The following is a 23,823-nucleotide window of genomic DNA, read 5'->3' as shown; positions in this document are numbered from 1 at the left end:
CAACTGAGAAGCATCCCGCACTGTTAGAAACCATTGTGAGGGGAGGCCTTGGGTTGACTCTCCAGCGCGTCCTTTTGCCTTAAGTCTTTCCTGTGTTGCTGCCCAGCTGTGTGGCCCTAGGAGAACTCTGACTTCGTGTTTTGTTGAACTCGGTACAGCAGCCGCCTGACTGTGGGCGTTTGTTTGCAGAACAATCTCACCGACAACCACTGAATGCTGAGTTTTGGACCAAGTGTGTGTCTGTTGTGGGCGCCTTCCGAACTGCTGCACAAGGACACTTAAGGCCTTGGAATGTGCACTGTGGCTTGTTCTCTTTGTACAGTTTCTTGGGACCTATACAGTCGTTGAGCTTTGTGGACAAGGAGTTTTGCTTTGGAGACAAACTCTAGAACAGAGAATCTTAGTAAGCTTTGGGTGTCACCAAAACAACCTCCGGCATACACCAAAGGTCAGCACATAGAAGCTGATTTGGCACTTAGTGGTTTTGGGGGGGGTGACAATTTGCTACATGACGTCATTATTGACTGTCGAAGCTAAACAGACACTGTGACACCTATGTAGACATGAGTATGTAGGGAGGTCATGACTTCTTCCAATAGATGCTGGTGTCCTATCCTGCACTGGGTTGTGGAGCTGTGTCCAATGAGGATTCCTGATTCCCCACGAAACACAGACATGGCAGCTTTGATCATCTGGTCTTTTTCTTCAGCTTTGCATTTTCAAATGTTACCTCTCTTTTCTCCCTTTGAGAATCACACTGCCTGACTTTGTAGAGGAGTTGGGCAGTTTCCACATTTCTAGGTTTCATCTTTGAGTGGAAAGCAAAGGGCAGCCCAGGTTCTGAACTTCCCACCTGGGGTCTGGGTAAACAGAAAGGAGGTCATTACTTACAGTATGTGTGCTTGTAAATGGTGTGTTTCAGATCTTCATACGACAGTGTTTTGTCATAGAAATGATACCACATGATAGGCAAAGCCTGTCTGCATTTAGAGAGCTGGTTTTCATCTACGTGTATTTTTGAGACTAAAAGAAATAAAATTTGTAACTATAAAAAAATATTTTATGTATATGAGTGCTTTGTACTTTGTGCATGCCTTCGAAGGCCAGAAGAAGGTGCTGGATGCCCTGGAGCTGGAATTAGAGACAATGTCAGTCACTCTGTTGGTGCTGGCAACTGAACCCAGCTTCTGTCTCCCAAGAGCTGGGATCGAAGGCGTGTGCCACCATGGCCAAGCCTGTTGCCTGGTTTTATTCCCAGCCCTCCAGAGGTAGCAGGTGGATCTCTGTGAGTTCAGGGCCAGTCTGATCTACATGCTCTAGGCCAGGCAAGAGTACTAAGGGTACTAAGGGGAACCCTGTCTCCCAAAACAAAAGGAAGTACTGCAGAGAGGGCACAGCTGGCTCCCTGGGGTTTACATAAAAAGCCAGATGTGGTGGCAGGCCTTTGAAATCCTAGCAGTCCTTTAGGGCCTTGGGAGGTGGGGACAGGAGACCCACTCAAGAACCCCTCGGGCCTGCTAGCTGGCATGGGTACTACACATCTGAGGAGCAGAAACAAGAGAAAGCATGCCTCAGGCAAGTCTAAGGCAAGAACAGTCTCCCTAAAGCTATTCTCTAGTCACACATGTGCTGGAGCGTGCTCATAAGCACAAAACACAATACTGTAAAATAAATAAATCTTTAAAAATGAAGAAAGAGACAAACTTTGAAGGACATTGTGATGGAGAAAATGAAATGATCGGGACAGCATTTACCTAGGGAGATCTACACTGAGTCGGAGAACTAAGAAAAACCAAAAACAAACGTGTATGAAGTGGTGCGCTCCAGAGCACATGCATATTGGAGGCCAGAGGATAATGTAGACTATCCTTGCTTAGGCACTACCGACTTTAAAAAAAAACTTGAGGAGTTGGGGACTTAGTTCAGTGGTAGAGTGCTTGCCTAGCAAGCGCAAGGCCCTGGGTTAGGTCCTCAGCTCTCGAAAAAAAAACTGAAACAGTGTCACTGGCCTGGGATCCCAAAGTAGGCTTGGCTGGCTGCCCAGTGAGCCCCTGGGATCTGCCTGTGTCCACACCCTTAGCCCTGGGATTACAAGCACACACTACTACACTTGCTTTTATTATTATTTCGTTGTTGATTAATTATTAGTGTGTGTGTGTTTGTGTGTGTGTGTGTGTGTGTGTGTGTGTGTGTGTGTGTGTGTTGTCTGCATGTATGAATGCAGGCAGGCACGTGTGTGTGCCACAGTGCACATGCAGAGATCAGAGAATCATCCCCAGTAGTCCTTCCCTGTTGTGGGTCCCTCAAGCTTACAGGCGAGTACTTTTATCTGCTGAGCCAGCTTGTTGAGCTACCTTGGCATTGTGAAAATGTGGGTCCTCAGGATTGAACACCAGTTCCTCATGCTTGCAAGGCAAGCACTTAATAGATTGAACCATCTCCCCAGCACTGGAAAGAACACTTCAGAAACGTTCAAGCCGTGGCTTCAGGGAGAAGTAGCTGCTCCTGCTCTGGCTCCATAAACACCGCGTCTTTGGCCCCATCTCTCCTTTCTTTGCTATCTCCCATCACCCAGAACTGTTTCTCTGTTCCTCTGTCTTCTCTTGTTCTTCTCACAAACACCATCCCTCTAAATAATCTCAGTTTCTCCCAGTTCTTCAAATTCACGTCAATGCAAATGACCTCCAACTCTGTATCTCTTCGCTCTGGAATCACATTTCCACTGGCCTTCTAGACTCCTCTGCTGGGCTTTGTGGTTAATTCCTCTTTGTTCCACTCTGGTTCTGAGGGTCTGCTTCATTGTCAATGGATCCTGTCCAAATCCCTTGCCTTGCAAGTGACTGATTGAAATGAGCACAACTATTCCTTTTGGTCCCAAGGAATAGTTCAGGGAGGGCCTAAATGAGACCCAGCATAGGCATTGAAAGTCAAATCTAGAGGGAAAAAAAGACCCCCTTCCCCCCCAACATAGTCAGTCATGAGCACATGGAAAAGGACAAAGGAGTGAGTGAAAGCATTCTTTTAAATAATACATACACAAGGTGGCCGTGGTGGCCCATGCCTTTAATCCCAGCACTCGGAAGGCAGAGCCAGGCGGATCTTTGTGAGTTCGAGGACAGCCTGGTCTACAGAGCAAGATCCAGGACATGCACCAAAGCTACATGGAGAAATTCTGTCTTGAAAAAACAAAACAAAAACCCAAACAAACAAACAAACAAACAAATAAAAAACCCCAACAACAACAAAAAAGAAACTAGACATCAAAATATTGAACAATTTGGAGCTAGAGAGATGGCTCAGAGGTTAAGAGCACTGCTTGTTCTTCCAGAGGTCTTGAGTTCAATTCCCAGCAACCACCTGGTGGCCCACAACCACCTGTAATGAGATCTGGTGCCCTCTTCTGGTGTGCAGGTGTACATGCAGATAGAGCACTGTATATGTAATAAATAAATTTTAAAAAATTAAAAAAAACACTAAACAATCCAATTAAAAAAATGGGCTATCCCAGCACTCAGGAGGCAGAGGCAGGCAGATCTCTGTGAGTTTGAAGCCAGCCTGGTCTCCAAAGCAAGTCCAGGAAAGGTGCAAAGCTACACAGAGAAACCCTGTCTCGAAAAACCAAAATAAATAAAAATAAAAATAAATAAAAAATGGGCTAAAGAGCTAAACAGAGAATTCTCAAAAGAAGAATCTCAAATGGCTGAAAGACACTTGAGGAATTGCTAACGTCCTTAGTCATCAGAGAAATGCTAATCAAAATGACTGTGAGATATCATCTTACACCTGTCAGAATGGCTAAGATCAAAAGCACTGCAGACAGCTTATGTTGGAGAAGATGTGGAGCAAGAGGAACACTCCTCCACTGTTGGTGGCAGTGTAAACTTGTACAGCCACTGTGGAAATCAGTATGGCAGTTTCTCAGAAATTGGGAATCAATCTACCTCAAGACTCAGCCATACCACTCTTGGGCATATATGCAAGGAATGCTCAATCATACCACAAATATAAATGCCCAGCTATGTTCATAGCAGCATTATTCATAACAGCCAGAACCTGGAAACAACCTAGATGCTCCTCAGCTGAAGAATGGATTAAGAAAATGTGATACATAAACGTAATGGAGTACTACTCAGCAGAGCAAAACAATGACATCATGAAATTTTCAGGCAAATGGATGGAACGAGGAAATATCATCCTGAGTGAGGCAACTCAGACTCAGAAGGAAAAATATGGTATGTACTCACTCATAAGTACATACTAGATACAAACCAAAGGGCAATCAGACTGCAAACCACATATCCAGGGAGGCTATTTAGCAGGGGAGACCCTAGGATGACTGTGGCTTATAAGTTTTGGTTTTGCCCAATCACTGGGCAAGCTTTAGTGAAACATTTCACTGTTAGGATAAGAATTTGGGCTGGGCGATGGTGGCACACTCCTTTAATTCCAGCACTGGGGAGGCAGAGCCAGGTGATCTCTGTGAGTTCGAAGCCAGCCTGGGCTACCAAGTGAAAAGCACAAACCTACACAGAGAAACCCTGTCTCAAAAAACCAAAAAAAAAAAAAAAAAAAAAAAATTGTACCAGATCAAGCTGATGAAAGAAAATGCTGGCTGTATTTTCAGGAGGAAAGGCTAAAATCTTTTTAGATTTTGGATTAGCCTATAGAAAAATGTCTGCCATATTCAAACAGTGAAGGGGAAGATGAGTAGGAAACTCACTTACACAACTTAAGTAAAACATAGCTCTCTGAACAGATGAAGATAGGTTTCTTCTGTATCCCAGAATCTAATCAGTATTTATATGTATAATTCAGCTATCATTTGGCTTAAAAGGGCTTATTGGGAAATGTTATCATTTTTATTATTTTCTACAGAGATAATATTTCCCAGTTTCAAACAACCCTGGACTTTTAAATTATAACCTGTTTCTATGTTCAAGCTACCTGTGTATTATTTCTCCTGTACTTGTACATAAAATGTTTTTACATTAAAAAAGAACAAATACTATAGAATTGTATTACATGAAATATATAGAAAAAAAGAAAAAAGAAATATATGGAATATACAAATTCATAGAGACAGAAAGATTAGTAGTTATCTAAGGATGGAGAAGAAAAGAATATAGAGCAATGATTTCCTAAGTACAGGATCTCTGTTTTATATGATGGAAAAACCCACAAATGGACAGTAGTATCAGGACATGATATCATGAATGTAATAAATCAATACAATTAATGTAATTAAAGAATATCATAAATATAGTTATTGAATGAATACTGTGAATGTAATCAACACAAATGTAATTAATATCATCAGTGTAATTAATGAGTATTATGAGAATGATTTAAAAATTAATTTAAAAAAAAAAGGAAAGGAACAGAGGAAGGTACCGAGTGTTGACCTCTGGCCTCTGCAAGCACATGAGAGCACATTCACCCTATACGTAGACACAAACTTATTCAATGAATAAATTTGCCTACCTCACAAACCAAGGGAGGGAAGGAAAGGAGGAAGAGAGGAGAAGGGTCTTTTCTCTCAGGGGCTGGAGAGATGGCTCTGTGGTTAAGAGCACTGGCTGCTCTTCCAGAGGCCCCAGCTTCAATTCCCAGCACCCACCTGGCAGCTCACGCTGTCTGTCATTCCAGTTGCAGGGAATCTGACACCCTCACACAGACACACATTCAGACAAACCACCAATGCACATAAAATAAAGTTTAAAAAAAATGAAGAATCCTTTCCTCACCATCTTTCCCGTCAGTCACACTACATTGTTAATACAAACTACAGGGGCACATGCCTATAAGCCCAAGCCCAGCCCTCAGGAAGCAGAGGTAGGAGAAAAGCCTAAATGTTGCCAGTAGTGGACCACAGGTCTACACAGTAAGTTCCAGGCTAGCCACGGATACAAAACAGGATCCTCCCTCTAAATAATAAATAAATGTGGCTCCAATAGGAAACAATTTTTAAAGGACGTGTTTATTTTTATTGTATGTGTACTTGGTTTGTTTTTAGATTTCTTTTTAATTTTAGGAGGATGTGCTCAAGTGTATGTTTGTACACCATGTGTGTGCAGTTCCAGTTGAGTTCAGATCCCCTCCAAGCTGAGTTACAGTTATGAGATACAGAGAAACCTTGTCTCAGAAAAACCAAAAAATAAGTAAAGAAAGAAAAGGGAAGGAAGGAAGGAAGGAAGGAAAGAAGTTAGTTGCCTGGAGATTAGAGGTCATAGTCATTTAGCAGAAGCCAGGCAGAGGTAGCACACGCTCTTAATCCAATCACCAGGCAAGCAGAGTCTCTGTGTTTTCAAGGACACAGCCAAGCATGGTGACACACCTTTAATCCTTTAATCCCAGTATCCACCATAGAGAACTGGAGGTCTGTATAGACAGGCAGTGATGAGGAAGTCACGTGGTTGGGTTTAGAGCCAATGAGAAGGCAGAATAGAGGACTATAAAATGACAGGACCCAGGAAGAAGGCTCTCTCTCTGGAGAAGCAACTCCAACGAGTGGTAAGCTAAAGGCTGTTCGCTGGTGCTCTGATCTCTTGGGTTTTGAACTCTGTATTTGGCTCTATGTTTCTTAAAGGCCTGAGCCACCCTGGCTTCTAATGGTTAACTGCCCCCTCTGATCTCCAGGCAAGCTTTACTTTTCAGAACACCAACAAAATACCACGTAAGAGCTTGACCTCTAAACTAATCAGTGTTGAAGATAGGTATTAGGAAGCTAGCCTCAGCAGCAGTGAAGGGGAAAGAATTTCTGAAAGTAGCCAGGCAGGGGTGCTGCAGGCCCTTTTAGCCCAAGCACTCTGGAAGCAGAGGCAGGGGGAATCTCTAAGTTTAAGGCCAGCCTGGTCTACAAGTCAAGTTCGCAGATCCAGGACAGCCAGAGCTGTTGTTACACAGAGAAACCCTGTCTAGAAAACAACAACAAAAAAGGGCTCCTTAGCTCAAGGGACAGGCAAGCGGCTCTCAGGATGATGGCCCAGCAGGAGCGAAGCTGGTGGCGGCTACACCCTACAGAGGACGCGCTGGCGACCCTGGAGGTGAAGCAGGAGCCTCTGAGCCCCGAACCTGTGGGCGCCCCAGCCTCTGCTAGCTGGAGCCGGTCCCCAGGCAAAAGGAAACACAAGTCCTCAGGGAGAAGAAGCGAGTCTCCACGGACCAAGAGAAGCCGGAGCTCCCACTACTCCTCGGTCAGAGTGAAGCAGGAACGTGAGGACCATGCACGGAGAGGTCGAGAGCATCACCAGCCCCGGAAGCCATCAGAACGGTGCCAGGGCAGAACTGGGAAGAGAGAGCGAGACCAGCACTCCAGTCGTTCCCACCAAAGGAGGAGCTGGGATGAGAGGCCTGTCAGTGGGCAGGGTCGGGATGGAGACAGCCAGGATCTGCAGGCCCAGGAAGAAGAGAGGAACTTTCAGGATGCCAGGCGCCTCTGCCAGGAGCATCGCCAGCAGAAGGAAGGTGCTGGTGGTGAGGCTCAGGAGGTGATCCCTCGCCCTGCTGGTAAAGGAAGCAAAGAGGTGCCTGTTAAAGAAAAACCAAGCCTTGAACTTTCTGGGGTACTTCTTGAGGACACCAATACCTTCCGGGGTGTGGTCATTAAGTACAACGAACCCCCAGAAGCCCGGATCCCCAAAAAAAGGTGGCGTCTGTACCCCTTTAAAAATGAGGACATGCTTCCGGTCATGTACATCCACAGGCAGAGTGCTTACCTTCTGGGTCGGGATCTCCTCATCGCCGACATTCCCATCGACCATCCCTCTTGCTCAAAGCAGCATGCAGTCTTCCAGTACCGGCTTGTGGAGCACAGGCGTGCCGATGGCACAGCTGGACGGACGGTGAAGCCCTACATCATTGACCTGGGCTCAAGCAATGGAACCTTCTTGAACCACGCGCGTATTGAGCCACAGAGATACTACGAACTGAAGGAAAAGGATGTCCTTAAATTTGGGTTCAGCAGCAGAGAATATGTCTTGCTCCATGAGTCTTCAGACACCTCTGAAGCAGACAGAAAGGAAGAGGAAGAGGAGGAAATGGTGTCTGACAGCTAGCAACTGAGAAGCTTCCCGCAGTGTTAGAAACCATTGTGAGTGGAGGCCTTGGGTTGACTCTCCAGCGTGTCCTTTTACCTTAAATCTTTCCTCTGTTGCTGCCCAGCTGTGTGGCCCTAGGAGAACTCTGACTTCATGTTTTGTTGAACTCGGTACAGCAGCCGCCTGACTGTGGGCGTTTGTTTTCAGAACAATTTCACGGATCACCACCGAATGTTGAGTTTTGGACTAAGTGTGTGTCTGTGGTGGGCGCCTTCCGAACTGCTGCACAAGGAAACTTAAGACCTTGGAATGTGCACTGTGGCTTGTTCTCTTTGTACAGTTTCTTGGGACCTATACAGTCGTTGAGCTTTGTGGACAAGGAGTTTTGCTTGGGGGACAAACTCTAGAACAGAGACTCTTAGTAAGCTTTGGGTGTCACCAAAACAACCTCCGGCATACACCAAAGGTCAGCTCATAGAAGCTGATTTGGCACTTAGTGTTTTTTGGGGGGTGACAATTTGCTACATGACCTCATTATTGACTGTCGAAGCTAAATGGACACTCTGTGACACCTGTGTAGACATGACTATGTAGGGAGGTCATGACTTCTTCCAATAGATGCTGGTGTCCTATCCTGCACTGGGTTGTGGAGCTGTGTCCTGTGAGGATTCTTGATTCCACAGGAAACACAGACATGGCAACTTTGATCGCCTGGTCTTTTTCTTCAGCTTTGCATTTTCAAATGTTACCTCTCTTTTCTCCCTTTGAGAATCACACTGCCTGACTTTGTAGAGGATTTGGGTGGTTTCCACATTTCTAGGTTTCATCTTTGACTATGTGTTTGTATTTACTTCTCAAGGGTGGAAAGCAAGGGGCAGCCCAGCTTCTGAACTTCCCACCTGGGGTCTGGGTAAACAGAAAGGAGGTCATTACTTACAGTATGTGTGCTTGTAAATGGTGTGTTTCAGATCTTCATACGACAGTGTTTTGTAATAGAAATAATTCCACATGATAGGCAAAGCCTGTCTGCATTTAGAGAACAGGTTTGCATCTACGTGTATTTTTGAGACTAAAAGAAATAAAATTTGTAACTATCAAAAAAATTTTATGTATTTGAGTGCTTTTTACTTTGTGCATGCCTTCGAAGGCCAGAAGAAGGTGCTGGTCGCCCTGGAGCTGGAATTAGAGACAATGTCAGTCACTCTGGGGGTGCTGGCAACTGAACCCAGCTTCTGTCTCCTAAGAGCTGTGATGGAAGGAGTGTGCCACCATGGCCAAGCCTTTTGCCTGGTTTTATTCTCAGCCCTCCAGCGGTAGCAGGTGGGTCTCTGTGAGTTCAGGGCCAGTCTGATCTACATGCTCTAGGCCAGGCAAGAGTACTAAGGGTACTAAGGGGACCCTGTCTCCCAAAACAAAAGGAAATGCTGCAGAGAGGGCTCAGCTGGCTCCCTGGGGTTTACATAAAAAGCCAGGTGTGGTGGCAGGCCTTTGAAATCCTAGCAGTCCTTTAGGGCCTTGGGTGGTGGGGACAGGAGACCCACTCAAGAACCCCTCGGACTTGCTAGCTAGCAGGGTACTACACATCTGAGGAGCAGAAACAAGAGAAAGCATGCCTCAGGCAAGTCTAAGGCAAGAACAGTCTCCCCAAAGCTATTCTCTAGTCACACATGTGCTGGAGCCTGCTCATACACACAAAACACAATACTGTAAAATAAATAAATCTTTAAAAATGAAGAAAGAGACAAACTTTGAAGGACATTGTGATGGAGAAAATGAAATGATGGGGACAGCATTTACCTAGGGAGAACTACACTGAGTCGGAGAACTAAGAAAAACCAAAAACAAACGTGTATGAAGTGGTGCACTCCAGAGCACATGCATATTGGAGGCCAGAGGATAATGTAGACTATCCTTGCTTAGGCACTACCGACTTTAAAAAAAAAACTTGAGGAGTTGGGGACTTAGTTCAGTGGTAGAGTGCTTGCCTAGCAAGCGCAAGGCCCTGGGTTAGGTCCTCAGCTCTCGAAAAAAAAACTGAAACAGTGTCACTGGCCTGGGATCCCAAAGTAGGCTTGGCTGGCTGCCCAGTGAGCCCCTGGGATCTGCCTGTGTCCACACCCTTAGCCCTGGGATTACAAGCACACACTACTACACTTGCTTTTATTATTATTTCGTTGTTGATTAATTATTAGTGTGTGTGTGTTTGTGTGTGTGTGTGTGTGTGTGTGTGTGTGTGTGTGTGTGTGTTGTCTGCATGTATGAATGCAGGCAGGCACGTGTGTGTGCCACAGTGCACATGCAGAGATCAGAGAATCATCCCCAGTAGTCCTTCCCTGTTGTGGGTCCCTCAAGCTTACAGGCGAGTACTTTTATCTGCTGAGCCAGCTTGTTGAGCTACCTTGGCATTGTGAAAATGTGGGTCCTCAGGATTGAACACCAGTTCCTCATGCTTGCAAGGCAAGCACTTAATAGATTGAACCATCTCCCCAGCACTGGAAAGAACACTTCAGAAACGTTCAAGCCGTGGCTTCAGGGAGAAGTAGCTGCTCCTGCTCTGGCTCCATAAACACCGCGTCTTTGGCCCCATCTCTCCTTTCTTTGCTATCTCCCATCACCCAGAACTGTTTCTCTGTTCCTCTGTCTTCTCTTGTTCTTCTCACAAACACCATCCCTCTAAATAATCTCAGTTTCTCCCAGTTCTTCAAATTCACGTCAATGCAAATGACCTCCAACTCTGTATCTCTTCGCTCTGGAATCACATTTCCACTGGCCTTCTAGACTCCTCTGCTGGGCTTTGTGGTTAATTCCTCTTTGTTCCACTCTGGTTCTGAGGGTCTGCTTCATTGTCAATGGATCCTGTCCAAATCCCTTGCCTTGCAAGTGACTGATTGAAATGAGCACAACTATTCCTTTTGGTCCCAAGGAATAGTTCAGGGAGGGCCTAAATGAGACCCAGCATAGGCATTGAAAGTCAAATCTAGAGGGAAAAAAAGACCCCCTTCCCCCCCAACATAGTCAGTCATGAGCACATGGAAAAGGACAAAGGAGTGAGTGAAAGCATTCTTTTAAATAATACATACACAAGGTGGCCGTGGTGGCCCATGCCTTTAATCCCAGCACTCGGAAGGCAGAGCCAGGCGGATCTTTGTGAGTTCGAGGACAGCCTGGTCTACAGAGCAAGATCCAGGACATGCACCAAAGCTACATGGAGAAATTCTGTCTTGAAAAAACAAAACAAAAACCCAAACAAACAAACAAACAAACAAATAAAAACCCCAACAACAACAAAAAAGAAACTAGACATCAAAATATTGAACAATTTGGAGCTAGAGAGATGGCTCAGAGGTTAAGAGCACTGCTTGTTCTTCCAGAGGTCTTGAGTTCAATTCCCAGCAACCACCTGGTGGCCCACAACCACCTGTAATGAGATCTGGTGCCCTCTTCTGGTGTGCAGGTGTACATGCAGATAGAGCACTGTATATGTAATAAGTAAATTTTAAAAAATTAAAAAAAACACTAAACAATCCAATTAAAAAAATGGGCTATCCCAGCACTCAGGAGGCAGAGGCAGGCAGATCTCTGTGAGTTTGAAGCCAGCCTGGTCTCCAAAGCAAGTCCAGGAAAGGTGCAAAGCTACACAGAGAAACCCTGTCTCGAAAAACCAAAATAAATAAAAATAAAAATAAATAAAAAATGGGCTAAAGAGCTAAACAGAGAATTCTCAAAAGAAGAATCTCAAATGGCTGAAAGACACTTGAGGAATTGCTAACGTCCTTAGTCATCAGAGAAATGCTAATCAAAATGACTGTGAGATATCATCTTACACCTGTCAGAATGGCTAAGATCAAAAGCACTGCAGACAGCTTATGTTGGAGAAGATGTGGAGCAAGAGGAACACTCCTCCACTGTTGGTGGCAGTGTAAACTTGTACAGCCACTGTGGAAATCAGTATGGCAGTTTCTCAGAAATTGGGAATCAATCTACCTCAAGACTCAGCCATACCACTCTTGGGCATATATGCAAGGAATGCTCAATCATACCACAAATATAAATGCCCAGCTATGTTCATAGCAGCATTATTCATAACAGCCAGAACCTGGAAACAACCTAGATGCTCCTCAGCTGAAGAATGGATTAAGAAAATGTGATACATAAACGTAATGGAGTACTACTCAGCAGAGCAAAACAATGACATCATGAAATTTTCAGGCAAATGGATGGAACGAGGAAATATCATCCTGAGTGAGGCAACTCAGACTCAGAAGGAAAAATATGGTATGTACTCACTCATAAGTACATACTAGATACAAACCAAAGGGCAATCAGACTGCAAACCACATATCCAGGGAGGCTATTTAGCAGGGGAGACCCTAGGATGACTGTGGCTTATAAGTTTTGGTTTTGCCCAATCACTGGGCAAGCTTTAGTGAAACATTTCACTGTTAGGATAAGAATTTGGGCTGGGCGATGGTGGCACACTCCTTTAATTCCAGCACTGGGGAGGCAGAGCCAGGTGATCTCTGTGAGTTCGAAGCCAGCCTGGGCTACCAAGTGAAAAGCACAAACCTACACAGAGAAACCCTGTCTCAAAAAACCAAAAAAAAAAAAAAAAAAAAAAAATTGTACCAGATCAAGCTGATGAAAGAAAATGCTGGCTGTATTTTCAGGAGGAAAGGCTAAAATCTTTTTAGATTTTGGATTAGCCTATAGAAAAATGTCTGCCATATTCAAACAGTGAAGGGGAAGATGAGTAGGAAACTCACTTACACAACTTAAGTAAAACATAGCTCTCTGAACAGATGAAGATAGGTTTCTTCTGTATCCCAGAATCTAATCAGTATTTATATGTATAATTCAGCTATCATTTGGCTTAAAAGGGCTTATTGGGAAATGTTATCATTTTTATTATTTTCTACAGAGATAATATTTCCCAGTTTCAAACAACCCTGGACTTTTAAATTATAACCTGTTTCTATGTTCAAGCTACCTGTGTATTATTTCTCCTGTACTTGTACATAAAATGTTTTTACATTAAAAAAGAACAAATACTATAGAATTGTATTACATGAAATATATAGAAAAAAAGAAAAAAGAAATATATGGAATATACAAATTCATAGAGACAGAAAGATTAGTAGTTATCTAAGGATGGAGAAGAAAAGAATATAGAGCAATGATTTCCTAAGTACAGGATCTCTGTTTTATATGATGGAAAAACCCACAAATGGACAGTAGTATCAGGACATGATATCATGAATGTAATAAATCAATACAATTAATGTAATTAAAGAATATCATAAATATAGTTATTGAATGAATACTGTGAATGTAATCAACACAAATGTAATTAATATCATCAGTGTAATTAATGAGTATTATGAGAATGATTTAAAAATTAATTTAAAAAAAAAAGGAAAGGAACAGAGGAAGGTACCGAGTGTTGACCTCTGGCCTCTGCAAGCACATGAGAGCACATTCACCCTATACGTAGACACAAACTTATTCAATGAATAAATTTGCCTACCTCACAAACCAAGGGAGGGAAGGAAAGGAGGAAGAGAGGAGAAGGGTCTTTTCTCTCAGGGGCTGGAGAGATGGCTCTGTGGTTAAGAGCACTGGCTGCTCTTCCAGAGGCCCCAGCTTCAATTCCCAGCACCCACCTGGCAGCTCACGCTGTCTGTCATTCCAGTTGCAGGGAATCTGACACCCTCACACAGACACACATTCAGACAAACCACCAATGCACATAAAATAAAGTTTAAAAAAAATGAAGAATCCTTTCCTCACCATCTTTCCCGTCAGTCACACTACATTGTTAATACAAACTACAGGGGCACATGCCTATAAGCCCAAGCCCAGCCCTCAGGAAGCAGAGGTAGGAGAAAAGCCTAAATGTTGCCAGTAGTGGACCACAGGTCTACACAGTAAGTTCCAGGCTAGCCACGGATACAAAACAGGATCCTCCCTCTAAATAATAAATAAATGTGGCTCCAATAGGAAACAATTTTTAAAGGACGTGTTTATTTTTATTGTATGTGTACTTGGTTTGTTTTTAGATTTCTTTTTAATTTTAGGAGGATGTGCTCAAGTGTATGTTTGTACACCATGTGTGTGCAGTTCCAGTTGAGTTCAGATCCCCTCCAAGCTGAGTTACAGTTATGAGATACAGAGAAACCTTGTCTCAGAAAAACCAAAAAATAAGTAAAGAAAGAAAAGGGAAGGAAGGAAGGAAGGAAGGAAAGAAGTTAGTTGCCTGGAGATTAGAGGTCATAGTCATTTAGCAGAAGCCAGGCAGAGGTAGCACACGCTCTTAATCCAATCACCAGGCAAGCAGAGTCTCTGTGTTTTCAAGGACACAGCCAAGCATGGTGACACACCTTTAATCCTTTAATCCCAGTATCCACCATAGAGAACTGGAGGTCTGTATAGACAGGCAGTGATGAGGAAGTCACGTGGTTGGGTTTAGAGCCAATGAGAAGGCAGAATAGAGGACTATAAAATGACAGGACCCAGGAAGAAGGCTCTCTCTCTGGAGAAGCAACTCCAACGAGTGGTAAGCTAAAGGCTGTTCGCTGGTGCTCTGATCTCTTGGGTTTTGAACTCTGTATTTGGCTCTATGTTTCTTAAAGGCCTGAGCCACCCTGGCTTCTAATGGTTAACTGCCCCCTCTGATCTCCAGGCAAGCTTTACTTTTCAGAACACCAACAAAATACCACGTAAGAGATTGACCTCTAAACTAATCAGTGTTGAAGATAGGTATTAGGAAGCTAGCCTCAGCAGCAGTGAAGGGGAAAGAATTTCTGAAAGTAGCCAGGCAGGGGTGCTGCAGGCCCTTTTAGCCCAAGCACTCTGGAAGCAGAGGCAGGGGGAATCTCTGAGTTTTAGGCCAGCCTGGTCTACAAGTCAAGTTCGCAGATCCAGGACAGCCAGAGCTGTTGTTACACAGAGAAACCCTGTCTAGAAAACAACAACAAAAAAGGGCTCCTTAGCTCAAGGGACAGGCAAGCGGCTCTCAGGATGATGGCCCAGCAGGAGCGAAGCTGGTGGCGGCTACACCCTACAGAGGACGCGCTGGCGACCCTGGAGGTGAAGCAGGAGCCTCTGAGCCCCGAACCTGTGGGCGCCCCAGCCTCTGCTAGCTGGAGCCGGTCCCCAGGCAAAAGGAAACACAAGTCCTCAGGGAGAAGAAGCGAGTCTCCACGGACCAAGAGAAGCCGGAGCTCCCACTACTCCTCGGTCAGAGTGAAGCAGGAACGTGAGGACCATGCACGGAGAGGTCGAGAGCATCACCAGCCCCGGAAGCCATCAGAACGGTGCCAGGGCAGAACTGGGAAGAGAGAGCGAGACCAGCACTCCAGTCGTTCCCACCAAAGGAGGAGCTGGGATGAGAGGCCTGTCAGTGGGCAGGGTCGGGATGGAGACAGCCAGGATCTGCAGGCCCAGGAAGAAGAGAGGAACTTTCAGGATGCCAGGCGCCTCTGCCAGGAGCATCGCCAGCAGAAGGAAGGTGCTGGTGGTGAGGCTCAGGAGGTGATCCCTCGCCCTGCTGGTAAAGGAAGCAAAGAGGTGCCTGTTAAAGAAAAACCAAGCCTTGAACTTTCTGGGGTACTTCTTGAGGACACCAATACCTTCCGGGGTGTGGTCATTAAGTACAACGAACCCCCAGAAGCCCGGATCCCCAAAAAAAGGTGGCGTCTGTACCCCTTTAAAAATGAGGACATGCTTCCGGTCATGTACATCCACAGGCAGAGTGCTTACCTTCTGGGTCGGGATCTCCTCATCGCCGACATTCCCATCGACCATCCCTCTTGCTCAAAGCAGCATGCAGTCTTCCAGTACCGGCTTGTGGAGCACAGGCGTGCCGATGGCACAGCTGGACGGACGGTGAAGCCCTACATCATTGACCTGGGCTCAAGCAATGGAACCTTCTTGAACCACGCGCGTATTGAGCCACAGAGATACTACGAACTGAAGGAAAAGGATGTCCTTAAATTTGGGTTCAGCAGCAGAGAATATGTCTTGCTCCATGAGTCTTCAGACACCTCTGAAGCAGACAGAAAGGAAGAGGAAGAGGAGGAAATGGTGTCTGACAGCTAGCAACTGAGAAGCTTCCCGCAGTGTTAGAAACCATTGTGAGTGGAGGCCTTGGGTTGACTCTCCAGCGTGTCCTTTTACCTTAAATCTTTCCTCTGTTGCTGCCCAGCTGTGTGGCCCTAGGAGAACTCTGACTTCATGTTTTGTTGAACTCGGTACAGCAGCCGCCTGACTGTGGGCGTTTGTTTTCAGAACAATCTCACCGACAACCACTGAATGTTGAGTTTTGGACTAAGTGTGTGTCTGTGGTGGGCGCCTTCCGAACTGCTGCACAAGGAAACTTAAGCCCTTGGAATGTGCACTGTGGCTTGTTCTCTTTGTACAGTTTCTTGGGACCTATCCAGTCGTTGAGCTTTGTGGACAAGGAGTTTTGCTTGGGGGACAAACTCTAGAACAGAGAATCTTAGTAAGCTTTGGGTGTCACCAAAACAACCTCCCGCATACACCAAAGGTCAGCTCATAGAAGCTGATTTGGCACTTAGTGTTTTTTGGGGGGTGACAATTTGCTACATGACCTCATTATTGACTGTCGAAGCTAAATGGACACTCTGTGACACCTGTGTAGACATGACTATGTAGGGAGGTCATGACTTCTTCCAATAGATGCTGGTGTCCTATCTTGCACTGGGTTGTGGAGCTGCGTCCTGTGAGGATTCCTGATTCCACAGGAAACACAAACATGGCAACTTTGATCGCCTGGTCTTTTTCTTCAGCTTTGCATTTTCAAATGTTACCTCTCTTTTCTCCCTTTGAGAATCACACTGCCTGACTTTGTAGAGGATTTGGGTAGTTTCCACATTTCTAGGTTTCATCTTTGACTATGTGTTTGTATTTACTTCTCAAGGGTGGAAATCAAGGGGCAGCCCAGCTTCTGAACTTCCCACCTGGGGTCTGGGTAAACAGAAAGGAGGTCATTACTTACAGTATGTGTGCTTGTAAATGGTGTGTTTCAGATCTTCATATGACAGTGTTTTGTAATAGAAATAATTCCACATGATAGGCAAAGCCTGTCTGCATTTAGAGAACAGGTTTGCATCTACGTGTATTTTTGAGACTAAAAGAAATAAAATTTGAAACTATAAAAAATATTTTATGTATTTGAGTGCTTTTTACTTTGTGCATGCCTTCGAAGGCCAGAAGAAGGTGCTGGTCGCCCTGGAGCTGGAATTAGAGACAATGTCAGTCACTCTGGGGGTGCTGGCAACTGAACCCAGCTTCTGTCTCCCAAGAGCTGGGATGGAAGGCTTGTGCCACCATGGCCAAGCCTTTTGCCTGGTTTTATTCTCAGCCCTCCAGCGGTAGCAGGTGGGTCTCTGTGAGTTCAGGGCCAGTCTGATCTACATGCTCTAGGCCAGGCAAGAGTACTAAGGGTACTAAGGGGACCCTGTCTCCCAAAACAAAAGGAAATGCTGCAGAGAGTGCTCAGCTGGCTCCCTGGGGTTTATATAAAAAGCCAGATGTGGTGGCAGGCCTTTGAAATCCTAGCAGTCCTTTAGAGCCTTGGGTGGTGGGGACAGGAGACCCACTCAAGAACCCCTCTGACCTGCTAGCTAGCAGGGTACTACACATCTGAGGAGCAGAAACAAGAGAAAGCATGCCTCAGGCAAGTCTAAGGCAAGAACAGTCTCCCCAAAGCTATTCTCTAGTCACACATGTGCTGGGGCTTGCTCATACACACAAAACACAATACTGTAAAATAAATAAATCTTTAAAAATGAAGAAAGAGACAAACTTTGAAGGACATTGTGATGGAGAAAATGAAATGATGGGGACAGCATTTACCTAGGGAGAACTACACTGAGTCGGAGAACTAAGAAAAACCAAAAACAAACGTGTATGAAGTGGTGCACTCCAGAGCACATGCATATTGGAGGCCAGAGGATGATGAAGCGTATCCTTGCTTAGGCACTACCGACTTTAAAAAAAAAAATTGAGGGGTTGGGGACTTAGTTCAGTGGTAGAGTGCTTGCCTAGCAAGCTCAAGGCCCTGGGTTCAGTCCTCAGCCATGGAAAAAAAAAAACTAGGACAGGGTCTCTGGCCTGGGATCCCTAAGTAGGCTTGGCTGGCTGCCCAGTGAGCCCCTGGGATCTGCCTGTCTCCACACCCTTAGCCCTGGGATTACAAGCACACACTACCACACTTGCTTTTATTATTATTTAGTTGTTGATTGATTAATTATTAGTATGAGTATGTGTGTGTGTGTGTGTGTGTGTGTGTGTGTGTGTGTGTTTGTGTGTTGTGTGCATGTATGAATGCAGGCAGGCACGTGTGTGTGCCACAATGCATATGCAGAGATCAGAGAATCATCCGCAGTAGTCCTTCCCTGTTGTGGGTCCGTCAAGCTTATAGGCGAGTACTTTTATCTGCTGAGCCAGCTTGTTGAGCTACCTTGGCATTGTGAAAATGTGGGTCCTCAGGATTGAACACCAGTTCCTCATGCTTGCAAGGCAAGCGCTTAATAGATTGAACCATCTCCCCAGCACTGGAAAGAACACTTCATAAACGTTCAAGCCGTGGCTTCAGGGAGAAGTAGCTGGTCCTGCTTTGGCTCCATTAACACTGCGTCTTTGGCCCCATCTCTCCTTCCTTTGCTACCTTCCATCACCCAGAACTGTTTCTCTGTTCCTCTGTCTTCTCTTGTTCTTCTCACAAACACCATCCCTCTAAATAATCTCAAATTCTCCCAGGTCTTCAAATTCACATTAATGCAAATGACCTCCAACTCTGTATCTCTTTGCTCTGCAATCACATTTCCACTGGCCTTCTAGACTCCTCTGCTGGGCTTTGTGGTTAATTCCTCTTTGTTACACTCTGGTTCTGAGGGTCTCCTTCATAGTCAATGGATCCTGTCCAAATCCCTTGCCTTGCAAGTGACTGATTGAAATGAGCACAACTATTCCTTTTGGTCCCAAGGAATAGTTCAGGGAAGGCCTAAATGAGACCCAGCATAGGCATTGAAAGTCAAATCTAGAGGGAATAAAAGACCCCCTACCCCTCCAGCATAGTCAGTCATGAGCACATGGAAAAGGTCAAAGGAGTGAGTGAAAGCATTCTTTTAAATAATACATACACAGGGTGGCTGTGGTGGTGCACGCCTTTAATCCCAGCACGTGGGAGGCAGAGCCATACCACTCTTGGGCATATACGCAAGGAATGCTCAATCATACCACCAATATAAATGCCCAACTATGTTCATAGCAGCATTATTCATAATAGCCAGAACCTGGAAACAACTTAGATGCTCCTCAACTGAAGAATGGATTAAGAAAATGTGGTACATAGACATAATGGAGTACTACTCAGCAGAGCATAACAATAACATCATGAAATTTTCAGGCAAATGGATGGAACAAGGAAATATCATCCTGAGTGAGGTAACTCAGACTCAGAAGGAAAAATATGGTATGTACTCACTCATAAGTAGATACTAGATACAAACCAAAGGACAATCAGACTGCAAACCAAGGATCCAGGGAAGCTATTTAGCAGGGGAGACCCTAGGATGACTGTGGCTTATAAGTTTTGGTTTTGCCCAATCACTGGGCAAGCCTCAGTGAAACATTTCACTGTTAGGATAAGAATTTGGGCTGGGCAATTGTGGCACACTCCTTTAATTCCAGCACTGGGGAGGCAGAGCCAGGTGATCTCTGTGAGTTCGAAGCCAGCCTGGGCTACAAAGTGAAAAGCACAAAGCTACACAGAGAAAACCTGTCTTGAAAAACAAAAACAAAAACAAACAAACAAACAAAAAAAAATTGTACCACATCAAGCTGATGAAAGAAAATGCTGGCTGTATTTTCTGGAGGAAAGGCTAAAATCGGTTTAGATTATGGATTAGCCTATAGAAAAATGTTTGCCGTAAATCAAACAGTGAAGGGGAAGATGAATAGGATCTCACTTACACAACTGGAGTAAAACTTAGCTCTCTGAACAGATGAAGATAGGTTTCTTCTGTATCCCAGAATCTAATCAATATTTATATGTATAATTCAGCTATCATTTGGCTTAAAAGGGCTTATTGGGAAATGTTATCATTTTTACTATTTTCTACAGAGAAAATATTTCCCAGTTTCAAATAACCCTGGACTTTTAAATTATAACCTGTTTCTATGTTCAAGGTACCTGTGTATTATTTCTCCTGCAGTTGTACATAAAATGTTTTTACATTAAAAAGAACAAATACTATAGAATTGTATTACATGAAATATATAGAAAAAAAGAAAAAAGAAATATATGGAATATACAAATTCATAGACACAGAAAGATTAGACGTTATCTCAGGATGGAGAAGAAAAGAATATAGAGCAATGATTTCCTAAGTACAGGATCTCTGTTTTATATGATGGAAAAACCCACAAATGGACAGTAGTATCAGGACATGATATCATGAATGTAATAAATCAATACAATTAATGTAATTAAAGAATATCATAAATATAGTAATTGAATGAATAGTGTGAATGTAATCAACACAAATGTAATTAATATCATGAGTGTAATTCATGAGTATTATGAGTATTATGAGTATAATTTAAAAATTAATTTAAAAAAAAAAAGGAAGGGAACAGAGGAAGGTACCCAGTGTTGACCTCTGGCCTCTGCAAGCACATGAGAGCACATTCACCATAAACGTAGACACAAACTTATTCAATGAATAAATTTGCCTACCTCACAAACCAAGGGAGGGAAGGAAAGGAGGAAGAGAGGAGAAGAGTCTTTTCTCTCAGGGACTGGAGAGGTGGCTCTGTGGTTAAGAGCACTGGCTGCTCTTCCAGAGGCCCCAGCTTCAATTCCCAGCACCCACCTGGCAGCTCACACTGTCTGTCATTCCAGTTGCAGGGGATCTGACACCCTCACACAGACACACATTCATACAAAACACCAATGCACATAAAATAAAGTTTAAAAAAAGTAAAGAATCCTTTCCTCACCATCTTTCCCGTCAGTCACACTACATTGTTAATACAAACTACAGTGGCACATGCCTATAAGCCCAAGCCCAGCCCTCAGGAAGCAGAGGCAGGAGAAAAGCCTAAATGTTGCCAGTAGGGGACCACAGGTCTACACAGTAAGTTCGAGGCTAGCCAAGGTTACAAAACAGGATCCTCCCTCTAAATAGTAAATAAATTTGGCTCCAATAGGAAACAATTTTTAAAGGACGTGTTTAGTTTTATTGTATGTGTACTTGGTTTGTTTTTAGATTTCTTTTTAATTTTAGGAGGATGTGCTCAAGTGTATGTTTGTACACCATGTGTGTGCAGTACCAGTTGAGTTCAGATCCCCTCCAAGCTGAGTTACAGTTACGAGATACAGAGAAACCTTGTCTGGAAAAAACCAAAAAATAAGTAAAGAAAGAAAAGGGAAGGAAGGAAGGAAGGAAGGAAGAAAGGAAGGAAGGAAGGAAGGAGGGAAGGATGTTAGTTGCCTGGAGATTAGAGGTCATAGTCACTTAACAGAAGCAGGGCAGAGGTAGAACACGCCCTTAATCCCATCACAAGTCAGACAGAGTCTCCTTGTTTTCAAGGACACAGCCAAGCATGGGGACACACCTTTAATCCTTTAATCCCAGTATCCACCCTAGAGAACTCAAGGTCCTTATAGATAGGCAGTGATGAGGAAGTCACGTGGTTGGGTTTAGAGCCAATGAGAAGGCAGAACAGAGGACTATAAAATGACAGAACACAGGAAGAAGGCTCTCTCTCTGGAGAAGCAACGCCAAGGAGTGGTAAGCTAAAGGCTATTTGCTGGTGCTCTGATTTCTTGGGTTTTGAACTCTGTATTTGGTTCTGTGTTTCTTAAAGGCCTGAGCCACCCTGGCTTCTAATGGTTAACTGGCCCCTCTGATCTCCAGGCAAGCTTTACTTTTCAGAACACCAACAAAATACCACGTAAGAGCTTGACCTCTAAACTAATCAGTGTTGAAGACAGGTATTAGGAAGCTAGCCTCAGCAGCAGTGAAGGGGAAAGAATTTCTGAAAGTAGCCAGGCAGGGGTGCTGCAGGCCCTTTTAGCCCAAGCACTCTGGAAGCAGAGGCAGGGGGAATCTCTGAGTTTAAGGCCAGCCTGGTCTACAAGTCAAGTTCGCAGATCCAGGACAGCCAGAGCTGTTGTTACACAGAGAAACCCTGTCTAGAAAACAACAACAAAAAAGGGCTCCTTAGCTCAAGGGACACGCAAGCGGCTCTCAGGATGATGGCCCAGCAGGAGCGAAGCTGGTGGAGGCTACACCCGACAGAGGACGCGCTGGCGACCCTGGAGGTGAAGCAGGAGCCTCTGAGCCCCAAACCTGTGGACGCCCCAGCCTCTGCTAGCTGGAGCCGGTCCCCAGGCAAAAGGAAACACAAGTCCTCAGGGAGAAGAAGCGAGTCTCCACTACTCCTCGGTCAGAGTGAAGCAGGAACGTGAGGACCATGCACGGAGAGGTCGAGAGCATCACCAGCCCCGGAAGCCATCAGAACCGTGCCAGGGCAGAACTGGGAAGAGAGAGCGAGACCAGCACTCCAGTCGTTCCCACCAAAGGAGGAGCTGGGATGAGAGGCCTGTCAGTGGGCAGGGTCGGGATGGAGACAGCCAGGATCTGCAGGCCCAGGAAGAAGAGAGGAACTTTCAGGATGCCAGGCGCCTCCGCCAGGAGCATCGCCAGCAGACGGAAGGTGCTGGTGGTGAGGCTCAGGAGGTGATCCCTCGCCCTGCTGGTAACAGAAGTAAAGAGGTGCCTGTTAAAGAAAACCAAGCCTTGAACTTTCTGGGGCACTTCTTGAGGACACCAATACCTTCCGGGGTGTGGTCATTAAGTACAACGAACCCCCAGAAGCCCGGATCCCCAAAAAAAGGTGGCGTCTGTACCCCTTTAAAAATGAGGACATGCTTCCGGTCATGTACATCCACAGGCAGAGTGCTTACCTTCTGGGTCGGGATCGCCTCATCGCCGACATTCCCATCGACCATCCCTCTTGCTCAAAGCAGCATGCAGTCTTCCAGTACCGGCTTGTGGAGCACAGGCGTGCCGACGGCACAGCTGGACGGACGGTGAAGCCCTACATCATTGACCTGGGCTCAAGCAATGGAACCTTCTTGAACCACGCGCGTATTGAGCCACAGAGATACTACGAACTGAAGGAAAAGGATGTCCTTAAATTTGGGTTCAGCAGCAGAGAATATGTCTTGCTCCATGAGTCTTCAGACACCTCTGAAGCAGACAGAAAGGAAGAGGAAGAGGAGGAAATGGTGTCTGACAGCTAGCAACTGAGAAGCTTCCCGCAGTGTTAGAAACCATTGTGAGTGGAGGCCTTGGGTTGACTCTCCAGCGTGTCCTTTTACCTTAAATCTTTCCTCTGTTGCTGCCCAGCTGTGTGGCCCTAGGAGAACTCTGACTTCGTGTTTTGTTGAACTCGGTACAGCAGCCGCCTGACTGTGGGCGTTTGTTTGCAGAACAATCTCACCAACAACGCCATGTGGAGTTTTGGACAAAGTGTGTGTCTGTGGTGGGCGCATTCTGAACTGGTGCACAAGGAAACTTAAGCCCTTGGAATGTGCACTGTGGCTTGTTCTCTTTGTACAGTTTCTTGGGACCTATACAGTCGTTGAGCTTTGTGGACAAGGAGTTTTGCTTGGGGGACAAACTCTAGAACAGAGAATCTTAGTAAGCTTTGGGTGTCACCAAAACAACCTCCGGCATACACCAAAGGTCAG

General features: G+C 45.1%; 2 protein-coding genes and 1 pseudogene across 2 annotated transcripts; all 3 read left to right on the top strand.

Moving 5' to 3' along the window:
• The first annotated feature begins 6,977 nt into the window (after positions 1 to 6,977).
• Positions 6,978 to 8,054, top strand: LOC118591881 (smad nuclear interacting protein 1-like). The gene has a single exon (XM_036200335.1). It carries the CDS (start codon positions 6,978 to 6,980, stop codon positions 8,052 to 8,054), a length of 1,077 nt encoding a protein of 358 aa, XP_036056228.1.
• Positions 8,055 to 15,056: 7,002 nt separating this feature from the next.
• LOC118591880 (smad nuclear interacting protein 1-like) lies at positions 15,057 to 16,133 on the top strand. The gene has a single exon (XM_036200334.1). The coding sequence runs from the start codon at positions 15,057 to 15,059 to the stop codon at positions 16,131 to 16,133; it is 1,077 nt and encodes a 358-aa protein (XP_036056227.1).
• Positions 16,134 to 22,323: 6,190 nt separating this feature from the next.
• LOC118591878 lies at positions 22,324 to 23,373 on the top strand (annotated as a pseudogene).
• Positions 23,374 to 23,823: the final 450 nt, after the last annotated feature.

This window comes from Onychomys torridus, chromosome 10 (assembly GCF_903995425.1).
Source record: "Onychomys torridus chromosome 10, mOncTor1.1, whole genome shotgun sequence".
Classification (NCBI taxonomy): domain Eukaryota; kingdom Metazoa; phylum Chordata; class Mammalia; order Rodentia; family Cricetidae; genus Onychomys; species Onychomys torridus.
This window is presented reverse-complemented; position numbering and strand designations above follow the sequence as displayed.

Coding starts and splice junctions, on each gene's coding strand:
- LOC118591881 (XM_036200335.1), top strand. CDS start 6,978: ATGGCCCAGCAGGAGCGAAGCTGGTGGCGGCTACACCCTACAGAGGAC.
- LOC118591880 (XM_036200334.1), top strand. CDS start 15,057: ATGGCCCAGCAGGAGCGAAGCTGGTGGCGGCTACACCCTACAGAGGAC.